At 35.5% G+C, this 14,426-nt stretch overlaps 1 protein-coding gene across 9 annotated transcripts in view; it reads right to left on the bottom strand.

Annotated features, from left to right (window-relative positions):
* POLI (DNA polymerase iota) overlaps positions 1-14,426 on the bottom strand; it is a 93,407-nt gene that overhangs the window by 20,980 nt on the left and 58,001 nt on the right. For 2 of the 9 annotated variants that reach the window (XM_007486710.3, XM_056824446.1), the window contains exon 2: positions 7,615-7,779. In XM_007486710.3, the coding sequence (XP_007486772.1) occupies positions 7,615-7,779 (165 nt within the window). The other 7 variants (XM_007486707.3, XM_007486705.3, XM_056824447.1 and 4 more) reach the window with 7 other exon arrangements.

Genomic DNA, 14,426 nt, shown 5'->3' with positions numbered 1-14,426 from the left:
AATTATCTAAGAAAACTGCCCTAATGTTCTTGAACAAGAGGGTAAAATAGAAACTGAAAGAATCCACAGATCACCTCCTATTCCCAAATGACAACTTCCAGGAATATTATAGCCAAGTTTAAGAGCTCTCATGCCAAGGAGAAAATACTACAAGCTGTCAGAAAGAAAACAATTCAGATATTATGGAGCCCCAGTTAAGATTACACAGAATCTGGCAGCTTTCACATTGAAGGACTGGAAGGCTTGGAATATGGTATTTCAGAAGGCAACAGAACTGGGTTTACAACCAAAAATCACCTACCCATCAAAACTAACTCTATTCTTTTAGGAAAAAGTATGGCCATCTAATAAAATAGAAGATTTCTAAGCATTCCTGGAGAAATAGAAAATGTGATGTCCAAATTCAAAATTCAAGAGAAGCATAAAAAGGTAAATAAAAAAGAGAAAAAACTTAAGGACTTCAAAAAGGCCCAATGGCTTATATTCCCATATGGAAAGATGCTATCTGTAACTCTTAAAAATTGTTATCAGTGTCACAAAGGTTAGAAGAAGTCTACATAGACAGACAAGGGTGTGGTAGTAAACTATTTAGGATGACATGTGGAAAAAAACTAGGGGTGAAAAAGAGGACTGTACTAAAAGAAATGGGAAGAGAGAAATAAAATGGGGTAAATTATAACACATAAAGAAGCATGGGTTGGGGGAGGGAATACTATTCCAATGAAGGGAAAGATGAGGATGGTGACAAGTAATATTTAAATCTTACTCTCATTGGAAATGGCTCAGAGAGGGAAGAACTACCAGATTCATTGTAATAGAGAATCTATCTTTCTCTACAGAGAAGTAGAAAAGGAATAAGAAACAGGGTGGTGTAGAAGGGAGTAATATAAGGGAGGGAGAAGTTGCAGGGGGTTGATTAAAGACCCTATAGAGAAGTAGGAGGTGATTAAGAAGGGAGGTGGTAGGAAGAGGCGTAGTAAAAGGGAGGAGGAAGTGGGGAGTGATTAAAAGCAAAATGCTGATGTAGAGGGAAAGAGTGAAAGGAGAAAAGTAAGAATTAAAAGAGGAAATCAAGATAGAGGGAAATAGACAGATGGCAATCATAACTGTGGATGTAAATGGGATGAACTCATAAAATGGAAGCAGAGAGCAGAGTGGATTACAAACCAGAATCCTACCATATATTGTTTACAAGAAACACAGTTGAGACAGGTAGACATACACAGAATAACGATAAGAGGCTGGAGCAAAACAACTAAGCTTCAAATGAGACAAAGAAGGCAGGAGTAGCAATCATAATCTCAGACAAAGCTAAAGCAAAAATGGATCTGATTAAAAGAGATAAGGAAGATAAGTAAATCTTGATAAAAGGAAGTATAGATATTGAAGAAATATCAGTACTCAACATATATGCATGAAATGGTATAGCATCCAGAATTTTAAAGGAGAAACTAAAGGATTTTAAGGAGGAAATAGACAGTAAAACTATACTAGTGGGGGGCCTCACCTTTTCCTATCAGAACTAGATAAATATAAACAAAAAATAAGAAAAAAACTAAAATGAAAGAAGTTTTAGAAAATTTAGAATTAATAGATATCTGGAAAAACTGAATAAGGACAAAAAGGAATAAGCCTTCTTTTCAATAGCATATGGTACATATACAAAGCTTTACCATGTAATGGGGCATAAAAACATCACAACCAAATGCAGAAAAGCAGAATAAATGCAACTTTTTTAGAACATAATGCAATAAAAATTATAATCAATTAAGTTTCAAGGAGAGGCAAATTAAAAATTAATTGGAAACTAAATCAAATTCTTGAAAACGGGTGGGTAAAAGAACAAATCATAGAAACAATCACTGATTTCATTGAAGAGAATGACAATGAAGAAACAACATGTCAAAATTTATGGGATACAGCTGAAGCAAAACTCAGGGAAACATTTATATCCTTGAGTGTTTATATCAACAAAATACAGAAAAAGCAGATCAATGAATTGGGCATGCAACTAAAATAACTAAAAAAAGAACAAATTAACCCCCCCCAGTTAAAAACTAAATTGGAAATAATAAATATCAAAAGAGAAATTGATAAAATTGAAAGTAAAAGAACTATCAAACTAATAAATAAGACCAGGAGCCGGTTCTATGAAAAAGCAAATAAAATAGGTAAAATATTGGTTAATTGGATTTTAAAAAGAAGAGAATAAAATCACCAATATCAAAAATGAAAAGGGTAATTTCACTTGTAATGAAGAAGAAATTAAGGCATTATGGCAATAAATCTGACAACCAGGTGAGATGGATGAATATTTACAAAAATATAAATTGTCTTAACTGATGATAGAGGAAATAGAACACTTAAAGAATCCCATCTCAAAAAGAAAAAAGAAATTGAATAATTTATCAATGAAGTCCCCAAGAGAAAAACCCCAGGGACAGATGGATTCAAAAGTGAATTCTATCAAACATTTAGAGAACAATTATTCCCATTCTTACCAAATTTTTTTTGACACAAATATGGCACTGATACCAAAGCCAGGAAGACCAAAAACAGGCTAATCTTAATGAACATAGATGCAAAAATCTTAAATAAAATACTAGCAAAGAGACTATAGCAATATATCACAAGGAATTTTCACTATGACCACATGGGATATACACCAGGAATGCAAGGCTGTTTTAATATTAAGAAAAGTATTCACATAATTGATCATATCAACAATCAAACTAACAGAAATCACATAATTTTTATCTCAATAGATGCAGAAAAAAACCCTTGGCAAAATACAACACCAACCTACTGAAAACACTAGAAGGCATAGGAATAAAAGGACCTTTCCTCACAATGATAAGTAGTATTTATTTAAAACTATCATCTGTATCATTTGCAATGGGGATAAGTTCAAAGCCTTCCCTATGAATTAACATGATTATTCCTCCTAGTCTCAAAAGAAATAATGCAAGAGCAAAACACCTGTAACCCTAATTCCCCAAAACATCACCAAAAGATGAGTCCCTTAAACCCAATCCCAAAAAGACTATCATGGGTTAACTTTTACTTAGGTACATAATTCCCAGCAAAACTGCAGCTACAGGCCAAGCCCAAACCTATCCCACTCAAAGAAGCCTATTCTCATGAATCCAACACACAAATCAATAATAAAGGTCCATATAATACGTACAGGTACACCAAGCTCCAATATGCCTCAGTGACTCGATCACACAAATCAGTAACTCAGGAACTCCATAGTAAAAACCCTGAGAAACGACCAGTCTGAATTTGAATTGTGATATGATTGTTGAACTGTCTTTTAAGAACTGTTAATTATTCAATTTTATTAAAAGCAGTAAGTGATTTTCCTTGATTGTTTGTAAGCTCAAAACTTCTCACAGGGTAATGAGAAAATTAAGCTACCTGTAACGAAACCATTTATCTTGTATGCTGTCTGTAATCACAATATAAGAATATAGAATGTTAATCAAGTGATTTGTTAAAAGTTAATGTATCACTTTTCCAATTATCTCTCTTTGAACATGTGTGTTAGGTAATGCAATCTGCATGCCAAGAAAATGGGTATAAAAATAAAAATCAAGCCTGGGAATGGTGGAGCAGCTGTCCGATGCAAAGCAGTCCCATGGCCGTAATGATTAATCTGTCTTCCATTTGTTATTTATTTTGACTGATTGTTCGCCACCAGTCGGGAACCCTGGAGTGGTGAGTGAGGCTGGCTGCCCATGCCAGCCTACCAGTAACCAGATCTTAAATTATACTATAAAGCAGTAATCATCAAAACAATCTTGTACTGGCTAAGAAATAGAAGGGTGGATCAATAGAATAGACTAGGGGTAAATGACCTCAGAAATCTAGTATTTGATAAACCCCAAAGATCCCAGCTTTTGAAATAAGAACTTAGTAGTTGACAAAAATTACTAGGAAAAGTAAAAAAAGAGTATGGCAAAAAAAAAAATCTCACATCCCCAAGATCAAAATGAGTATATAATTTAAACAGTTCTATAAATTAGGGGAATGTAGAACAGTTTATCTGTCAGATCTATGGAAAAGGAAAGAATTTAAGACCAAACAAGAGATAGAGAACGTTACAAGGTATAAAATAAATAATTTTGATTATATTAAATTAGAAAGGTTTTGTACAAACAAAACAAATGAAACCAAGATTAGATCAAGCAGCAAACTAGGAAGAAATTTTTATAAGAAATATCTCTGATAATGGTCTAATTTCTTAAATATATAAAGAACTAAGTCAAATTTATAAAAAATCAAGTCATTCCCCAACAGATAAATGATCAAAAGATGTGAATAGGCAGTTTTCAGATGAAGAAATCAAAACTATCAATAATTATATGAAAAAATGTTTTAAATCCTTTTTTTTATTAGAGAAATGAAAATTAAAACAACCCTGAGACTGGTCAATATGACAGTAAACAACCAGAAGATTGGCCAATATGACAGTAAAGGAAAAAAAATAAATGTTGGAGGGGGTGTGGCAAAATTGGGACACTAATAATGCATTTCTGGTGGAGTTGTGAATTGATCCAACCACGCTGGAAGGCAACTTGGAATTATGCTCATAAGACTTTGAATGCTATCCATTCTCCAGAGAAAGAATGTTTGGAGTATAAATGCAGATGAAAACATGATTTATCAATTGTTCACTTGGGTATATGTTTTGGGGTTTTAGTTTTTATAAGATTATTCTCTTATAAAAATGAATAATATGGACATATGTTTTACCTGATAATGCATGTATAACCCAGTGGAATTCCTCATCAACTCGGAGTTGGGAGGGAAGAGGGGAAGGAGACAACACAAATTATGTAACTTTGGAAAACTTGTGTAAACTTGTTATTGGAATAAAATAAACCCATGTATAGATTCTTCTGCCTATCATAAAGTCAACTTTCCCAGCCATGATCAGGGGAAAAGAGAGCAAAGGGAAGAGCTATGCAACACTTATATCCTCCCTATGTTAGCATGTAACATGAGAGGGAACATAGGAAGCTGGGATTTAGAGTTCTGGGAAGCAAATCCTAATTATACAATAGTATATGCTGTCTTTAAATGCAAGCGGATGTTGTATTTATTTTAGAGACAACAGGAAGTAAAGAAGAAGAATGATATGAATATTAATTTGGCAGCTTAATGGGGAATAGATTAGATTGAGGAAAAGCCTGGATGAATACAAAGAAACAAATCAGGAAATCACTGCAATAATACGGGCAAGAACTTAAGTCTAAAGAGGTTCTGGTAGGAGAAGAGAGAAAAGAAAATAGATTGTGTAGAGGTAAAACTGACAATGTTTGATAACAAATTGGATATGCGGGCAAAATGAGTCTGAAAAACCAAAGATATCTCCTTAAATGTCAAGTCTGGGCGACTAGGAAAATGGTGACCTACTTTGACAGAAATAAGGCAGAGGAATGGGTTTAGGGGGAAAGGAAAAATTCAATTTTACACATATTGTGTTTGACATGCTTTGGGGATATCAAGATAGAGATGTTTAATAAAATTGAAGAAAAGGAACTACAGTTCAGAAAAAAATTAAGTTAGTTATACAGAGTTAGAAGTCATCTACATAGAAAAGAAGAAAAACCCATGAGAACAAATAAAATGACCAAAAGAAAAGAAAAAAAAGGTGGCCCAGGACAGAAGCCCAGGGTATATATTAGAACAAAAGAAAAAACAAACAAACATGGAAGATCAGTCCCACAAAAGAGAGTAAGAAGGATTAGCTGGACAAAGAGGAAGAACACCACACCAGAACAGTATCATGAAACTCAAGGAAGAGAAAGTAACAGAAGGAAGAGCACATCAATAGGGGAAAATGTTGTAGAGTTCAAGAAAAATGAAGAATTGGGGGCAGCTAGGTAGCTCAGTGGATTGAGAGCCAAGTGCAGAGAAGAGAGTTCCTGGGTTCAAATCTGCCTCAAACCCTTACTAGCTGTGTGATCCTGAGCAAGTCGCTTAATACCCATTGCCTCGCCCTAATTACTTTTCTGCTTCAGAACCAATGCACAGTATTGATTCTAAGATGGAAGGTAAGATTTTAAGTTAAAAAAAAAAGAATGAAGAACTGTCATTAGATTTAGCAAAATAGATCATAAACAACCTCTGAGAAAGTAAATTCAGTCAAGTAGTGGGAAAAGGAAGTCTTAGGGATTAAGAAGTAGAAGGCAGCAAGCATAGACAACTTTTTCAAAGAGTTTGGTGGCCAAGGAGGCAACAGATCAATAAACATTAAGAGTCTAATATATCTGAACACTCTGTTAAATGTTGGGAAAACAAAGAAAAGCAAAAACACAGCTTCTACCCTCAAGTAGTTCTATTCTATTAGAGGAGACAAACAAATAACTAAGTACATATAAGAAATGTACAATCCAGATGGAAGGTAATTCCCAAGGGAAAGCACTAGCAAATGGGAAAGAAAAGGAAAAGTATTCTATAGAAGATGAAATTTGAGTGGTACCTAGAAGAAATCAGGAAAGTTAGAAGAGAAACAAAGGAATAGTAGGATCAAGTGAAAGTTTTTTTTTTAAATAAAGTATAATAATAACATTTCTATGGTACTTTAAGGTTTGCAAATGGCTTTCAAAAATAAATATGGGCATAGTTGTTGGAAGCAAGAAAGGAATCAGTGGATAATAGGCAGGAGGGAGGGGAAGAAAAAGAAGAGGAGGGAGACATGAGGAGTGTAAGAGACAGAGATATAGAAACAGAGAGAGAATAATCCAAGGGGCCAGATCCCAGAGCAGACAGAAAAGGAGGATCAATGGCAAAAAGGGGGTTCTCAAAGAAAAGGATCTCTACTATTTAAATGTATTGTCCAAGTTTATAACCTTATGTTATTTTTAAAAATAGTTGTTTGGGTAAAGGCCTGCAAATAACATAGAACTGAATGCAGGGGTTTTGAGACTTGCTATTTTTTCACTTTCACTTAATTCCACATTGTCTGCTGTGTTCCAGATGATTATGGTCATAGGTTCAAATCTGACCTCAGATACTTCCTAGCTGTGTTACCCTAGGCAAGACACTTAAACCCCATTGCCTAACCCATACTACTCTTCTTCCTTGGAACCGATACATAGTATTGGTTGCAAGGAGGAAGGTAAGGGTTAAAAAAAAAAAGAAATATATGCTTATTTTATTTAGACAATTTTCAAAAATCTGTGCGGTTAATCATCTTTTGCAAAATGTTTTAAGTACTATATGTAATACATGATATCTCTATGTTTAATTTTTAAAATGTATATATTTACAATGTTATATTTATCTAAAACTCAAAATATAAAGCTCTAAGTGTATTGTTTCTATTTTAATTTTTATTTGCCAATGTTCTACTAATATTTGCAAAGCACCAGTGAGGAAAATCTCATTTAGAATCACTAACAAAATTCCTATCATAGTGATTCCAGTCAACATTATTTCTAACATATAGATTTAACTTTATGTGATCTCTTTCCATATGAATCCATCATGATATGACATGAAATTTTATTTCTACATGTATACATGTGTATATGCATATATAAATAAACTAAATAATATCATTTTATAAGAATTTGAAGAACCATCTCTGTCTATAAATTATACCTGTAACTTTGTATGACATTTCTCTATAGCGTGTCAGATCTTCTCCATTAACTAGCACTAGTTGTGGACACTTTTCTTTTGCATCTCTCACAGACATCAGTTTCTTAACTCCAAGCTTCCTGGCTTCATAGTTACAGGTGACAACCAAATATTTTTGCTGAACACCTATGGGGAAAACAGTGTTAGCAGAAAACCCAGCAAGATAAAGGGGAATCACAAATATATTTTTAAAGTACATTGTTTTGCAAAATGTTAATGCAAAAATCTCCACTCAATTTATAACAATCACCTTTCATTAATAAAATTTTAAGAGACAAGAAACACTGGACTCTCAAGCTATTATCTACTCAAAGGTTTATAAGGTAACCAAACTATTTCAACAATACTTAATATTAAATATCCAAAATGAATTCTTATTAGACAATCACAATCTTTAGGAATTTTATTTCAGAGAAAATTTGAGCCTGAGTCACTTAGTTAAAACTCTGTAGCCATTATCAAGAATTAGAGGGATAGGAATTGAATCTTGTTTCATTGTTAGAGAAAACACCTACTAGAAGAAACTACTACAAGGAAGGTCATCATCTTTTCTCTGATAACCAGAATTGTCTTAGCACTGAGAAATTTAGTGACTTGCTCAGAATCACACAGTCAGTACCTTTTAGAGACAAGTTTTCCTAGTTAAAACTCTGTAGCCATTATCAAGAATTAGAGGGATAGGAATTGAATCTTGTTTCATTGTTAGAGAAAACACCTACTAGAAGAAACTACTACAAGGAAGGTCATCATCTTTTCTCTGATAACCAGAATTGTCTTAGCACTGAGAAATTTAGTGACTTGCTCAGAATCACACAGCCAGTACCTTTTAGAGACAAGTTTTCCTGGCTTCAAGAATAACACTCTACTCATTACACTATACTGTCTCCTTTTAGATACTGTATATTGACTATAACAGTGAAAAGTGCCCCATCATCACACACATTTAAATATAAACCATGAAACGCTAATAAGTGGATCAGTTTCACAGGGAAGAGGAAACTTGTTCTATATTTTGGGGGTTTCTTACAACCAATGACCAAAAGTCAACTTCTGGGTTTTTTCTATTTGGTAAAATATGAATAAAATATCTCTAATATTTTATTAGATGGCACAGAGATGGAATTAATTTTACTCTTAGCTAATTATCACAAGTTATTCTCTATTAAAATTTTTCAGAACTGGAAGAACTGTAAAAATTAATTGCTAATTGCTGCTAGTAAAAATTCACTTTCATCTTCTAAACATTTTGGCACTGAGGAGTACTCTATTTCAAGTACTAGCTTGTCATAATTATTAGAGGAACCCCACCTCCAATGCTGATTTACTAAACTTGTTTCTTTGTTGGACTAAACAGCAAAGGTATTCAGGAGGCACTATGGGCCAAGGAGAAGCAAAAGGTGAGAAAAATTATGATCAGCAGCATAACATATTAAAAACTCAGTTTTATCAATTTTTTGAAGACAACCCAAGTTCTACATGAAATATTTCAGCCAGGGCATAATCTTCAGAAATAAATTATATTGCAGAAGACAATTAGAGATAAGTTATTCACAAACTTTTAATGACAAAAACAAACTATTTTGCCTAGTACCAATTTACAAAGGATTAAATTAGCATGAGGCACAATTTTAAGCAAAACATATTATTTAATTCCTTTATTTTCCCCAAAGGTACTGAGTAGTCATTCTTTAGCTTCAAAAGTTTACTACAATATTCTTCTGAACTCTTGTTTAAAACAATGTTAAAACTGAATTTTACAGCTCCTTAAAGTATGTTTCCCTAGAATGTGTTTATGGAATTCTACAAGTTCCACTTTAAAGAATTCATGCTCAAACATCTCCTATAAGTTCTTTTCAATATCCAGCAAGTTCTACTCAAATATCAAGTAACAATTAGTTTGATATACAAAAGGCAGCTGGTGGCACCATAGAATTCTGGGCATGAATTCTGGAAGGTGATTTCAAATCCATCCTCAGATACTAACTAACTATATAACCTGGGTAACTGCTGCTAGCCTCAGTTTTCTCCATTGTAAAATGGAGGTAATATCAATACCTCCCTCCCAGCATTGTTGTGAGGATCAAATAAAAGATGTATAAAGCATTTAGCATGGTGCCTGGCATGTAGTAGGTGCTATATAAATGCGTATTCCTTTTTCCAAAACAAACAAACAAACAAAAAAAAAACAAAACTCAATTCCAATCACAATATATCAATATATCTATATCTGAATTGCCTATATTTTTCACAAAATTTCCACCTACTCTTGCAAGGTTTGTTACCTACTCTATGAACTTGGAATCTCACAATGTCTGAGCTGAGACTTTTAAAGTTCAGTTTCTCAAAACAGCATCCTGGGAATTGTAGAGAATTCTTCAGTGGATCCATTAGGTCAAAAGTATTTTCATAATAATACTAAGGCATTCAATTTCTAATAAGGCAAATATTGAAGGATATAATACATAAACAAAAGGTATTTGGGGTCCTTAATAATTTTTAAGACTATAAAGTGGTCTGAATTTTAAAAATCTGAGAACTGCTTGCTCAAGTACAACCCACTTATTTGATGAGGAAATTGAAAAATAACCTCTAAGGTCACAAGACTAGTAAATGGCACAGTCAAAATTTGAACCAAATTTTTCTTGTTTCAAGTACAGTGGTCTTTCAACTATAGTATGCTATGGAGTCTTGTATTTATTTCACTAATTCAAGAATGCTACTTGTGTTGTTTTTTAAACATGTTAATGCCTTGAACTTCAAGGACAAGGACTGTTTTCTATCCTCGGTAACTAGCACAGGGTCCAGAAAGGGCTCAATGAATGACTGATGACAATAACTTTCATATTGTAGGAAATTCTATTCCTTACCTCCACATTCATTGAAAAAAATTCACTTCAACAAAATTTTAATGAACATTTGTAGATGGATTAAGAATTTAATAAATCCAAGCATCCTCTATTTCCCTCTTTTAGCCTCTATAGAAGAAAGGGCTATTTTAATGGCTGAGGACAATTTTATATTTTTGGCTACTACATGAATTGCTATGGCAAAAGAAAAAAATTCACCATCTGATGGCTGACCTTCTGGGGACAAGAAAAGTGACAATAATATCTGGTATTTCTCAGGAGTTACTTCTTCCTCACAAGAAATCTATATATATATCTCAATTAAAATTTATTGAGTGACTATAGATCACATCAACTTCAAAATAACAGTGCTATTCTCACTTTTTAGGTAGGGGAACTCATTTTAAGCACCTTACTTATTAATGCAAATAGAAAGTAAGCAGTGAAACCAGATAGGCCTTAAGGTCAATCAGAAAAAAAAAATTAAGCTATTTATTGGTTTTGCACTGTATGTACCCTTATCTAAATTACTTGCTGTTTAAGTTTATAAAATGAGGATTATAAAATCTACACTACCTCATTAATGTTTATTATAGTACCAAAACCATTTTTAAAGTTTTATAATACTGAGCTTAATAAAATAGAATGAATGGAACACAAACCCCCACCCCCATTCAATTCTAACAGATTTGCTTAATTCTAATACATAAAAAAGGGGAAAGAAAATATAGAAGTCCAGAAATACCTAAAGGTTTGCCTTTTAATTCTGGATGAGAGATCATTTCTACTTGTGCATAAAAGCAATCCAGATCCACGTGCACTATGACTCTGTAGGAAGCACTTCCTGCTGACACAACTTGGTTACGAACTGCACCACATGCAAAGGAATGCAAAATATTTTCAGACTCCTTACTCTATGCTAGCATGGTAGAGTAGTTATAAAAGATGGCAAATGACAAACGTGGGGTCGGCTCTCTCTGATTTATCCTATGGGTCAAGTCTAAGTTATGAAATTTTGAAGACTCCAATGGATACTAAAAAACCTTTTATCTGACATTTATACATTTTCTATTTTTCAGCACACTAACAATTCTGGGAAAAAAAATCAACTTGATATCGCCCAATAATGAAAAACTACCATCTGGACATTAACAGTAAAAAATAAATATCCTCTTGGAAGGGTTGGAAAGTGATCCAAACAATAATCTCCAAGGAACTAAGCTAACCTGTGATTCCTTGCAAACTTCATTATACTTGGCCCACGTGGTAACATCAGAACACAGAATGGCAGAGGCAGAGAAATAAAAGCTATGTAGCTCAAACAGCATAACATCTCTATTACTAGACTTGTCATTGTACTTGTCACATCTTGTCTCAAGATGAATAGAGCCAAGAGGAGGTTGCACCTGCTCTTTGCTTAAGGCTTATTCTGGCCTATCCCAAACCACAGGCCCATCTAGTTGTGTGAGGGAAACAAAGGGTGGGGTAAAGTTGGCTGGGAAAGGGCCCTCCCTGGGGACCTAGGGGAGGATACTGCAGCAGTTAGCACTGCCCTTCCCTAGGTTTTCACCCATTGGGCCCATTTTATCCATTCCTTCCAGAGCAACGCGGAAAACAGACCAACTTCTGCGAGGAAGGGTATGGGAGGATTTACCCTTGGGCGGAATTTCCATATTTTCAAACCTTTAACTTGGTGGGGGGCCCTTTTGTGTCCCCATTTTCTTTCTTTCAACGACGGTAATAAAATTTTTTTGTAAAACGCCCTTGCTTGCCTAGCACGTGGAGGCAGGAGAAGCAATGATCCCTAACCCTTCGGCACCTTAGCTTACAACGGACATCCCAGCAGCCTCTGCGGCACCCTCTTGCCCTCCCCGGGGCCAGCGTGTCGACAGGAAAAGCCTAGAACCAGAATCAGGGTGCGGAGCGCAGCCCCAGACCCTAGGATGTCCAGCCCTAGCCCTCCCCAAGATTTCCGCCCCTGAGGCGGGGCCGGCATGGGCCACCTCGGCCGCCTCCCGCTTCGGAGCCGGCCGAGGCCCTTCCCCTCTCCCTGCGGCTGGTCTCATTTACACGGAGCGGGGCGAATGGCCTCCTTTGGCCCCAAGGCCCTGTGGGCGCCTCCTGCTGCCCCCAGGAGCAAAGGCTCCATCCTGTCTTCCTCCTCGTCCTCTTCTTCCTCGTCCTCTTCCTCCGGCTCCACCCCCAGCGTCTCCATTCCTTGGCGGCCAACCGCAGCTCGGACTTCCTGCCGCCTCCGCCCCCGTCGCCCAGGGAAACCGCGGGCTAATAGGGCCCAGCCCCTTTTCTGCCTTCTCGTGCGCGCAGCGTTTGCGCGGCAGGCCGAGACTGACCTGCCCGTTAGAGACGGAGATGTACGCATGCGCACGGATTGGCGCCAGCTCGCCCACCTGTCCAAAGAGGAAGCTCTTAGTAAACCTGAAACGGATTGGTGCCGACACTTTTCTGGTCTGTTCGGGAAGTCCCGTAGAGACTGAGCTGGGGTTTAGGCCCCTAAGAAAAAGATGTAAACCACCAGCCTAGCTATTTTCAGTTGACTTTTCAGTGAGATTACAAATAGTCCCACACCACATAGGTACTCATCCCTTCCCTAGGATTCATCATATTCATTAGCAAAATGGCTTAGTTTCCAGTTACTGAGGATTCTAGAGTTGCAGGCAGGTGCTTATCCAATCTATACTTGTGAGGTTGATTCTTTGAACCCATATGTAAAATGTTTACATTTATCCCTACTGAATACCGTCCTATTAGATTCAGCCCTTTTTGGATACTTTCATCCACTGTGTTAACTATTTTTCCCAACTTTGTGCCATCTGCAATTTGATAAGCATGCCATCTCTACCTCTATTTAAATAAAATAAATTTAAATTATAAAAAAAGTAATACAAGGCCAGTCACAGGTCCTCTGGCCATTCAATGGAGACCTCTGTGTATGTGAACACTAAAGCATTAAGACTACCCTGAGACTTGCCATCTAATTCCAAATCTTAACTATTATCTCTCCTCCAATATAGCTCCATATTTTCTACAAGAATAATATAAGGTTCTTCATTAAATGGTATATTAAAATCCAGTCAAATTTTAACTCTTAACATTCCACTAATCCATTAACTAAAAAATTGTCAAAAAGAAAAAGAAAAGAAATAAGATCAGTCTGTCATGACCTATCTTCATAAAACCATGAAGGCATTTTGAAATCACCACTTCCTTTTCTAGATGTTCACTAACCATCTCTTTAATGATTCATTTTGCCACATAACACTGCTGATTCATATTAAACTTGAAATCACCAAAACCCCCAGATCCTTTTTAGACAATCTGTGGTCTAACCATGCCTTTCTTATTTTACTTGAGATACTGATATTTTTTTCAACCCAAGTAAAGTCTTTACATTTATCCCTTTTTAAATTCATTTTCTTATGTATCATTCATTATTTTTGCCTATTGAGATGATTTTAGATTATTACTACTAGCCATCATTTTAGCTATTCTTTTTTCCATTATGTTAAAATTTGATAAGCATCTCATCTATTCATTTAAGTTGATTTTTCCTATGGTCTCCATTTGATGTCCTTTCTTTTATTCTCTTCCCCTCTCTAATCCATTTTCTCTACAATTGGACAATTAATGTTCCTAAGATATAGGTCAAATTATGTCACTCCCCTGTTCAAAAATTGTTAGTGGCTCCCTATTGCAAAGTCCAAAAAACCTGACATTTAAAGTTTGTCACAGTTTGACTCCTACCTACTTTTCCAGACTTATAATGCTTTCATTCAAGCACTCTGCATTCTGGACAAAATAGCTTACTAGTGGTTCCTGGAACTTGGCATTCCACTTCCCCTCTCTTGAACTTTGCATAGGCTTTTTCCTCAATCCAATCCCTTTTCTCCTCAGCTTCTTAAAATTCCT

Source organism: Monodelphis domestica, chromosome 3 (genome assembly GCF_027887165.1).
Source record: "Monodelphis domestica isolate mMonDom1 chromosome 3, mMonDom1.pri, whole genome shotgun sequence".
NCBI lineage: Eukaryota > Metazoa > Chordata > Mammalia > Didelphimorphia > Didelphidae > Monodelphis > Monodelphis domestica.
This window is presented reverse-complemented; position numbering and strand designations above follow the sequence as displayed.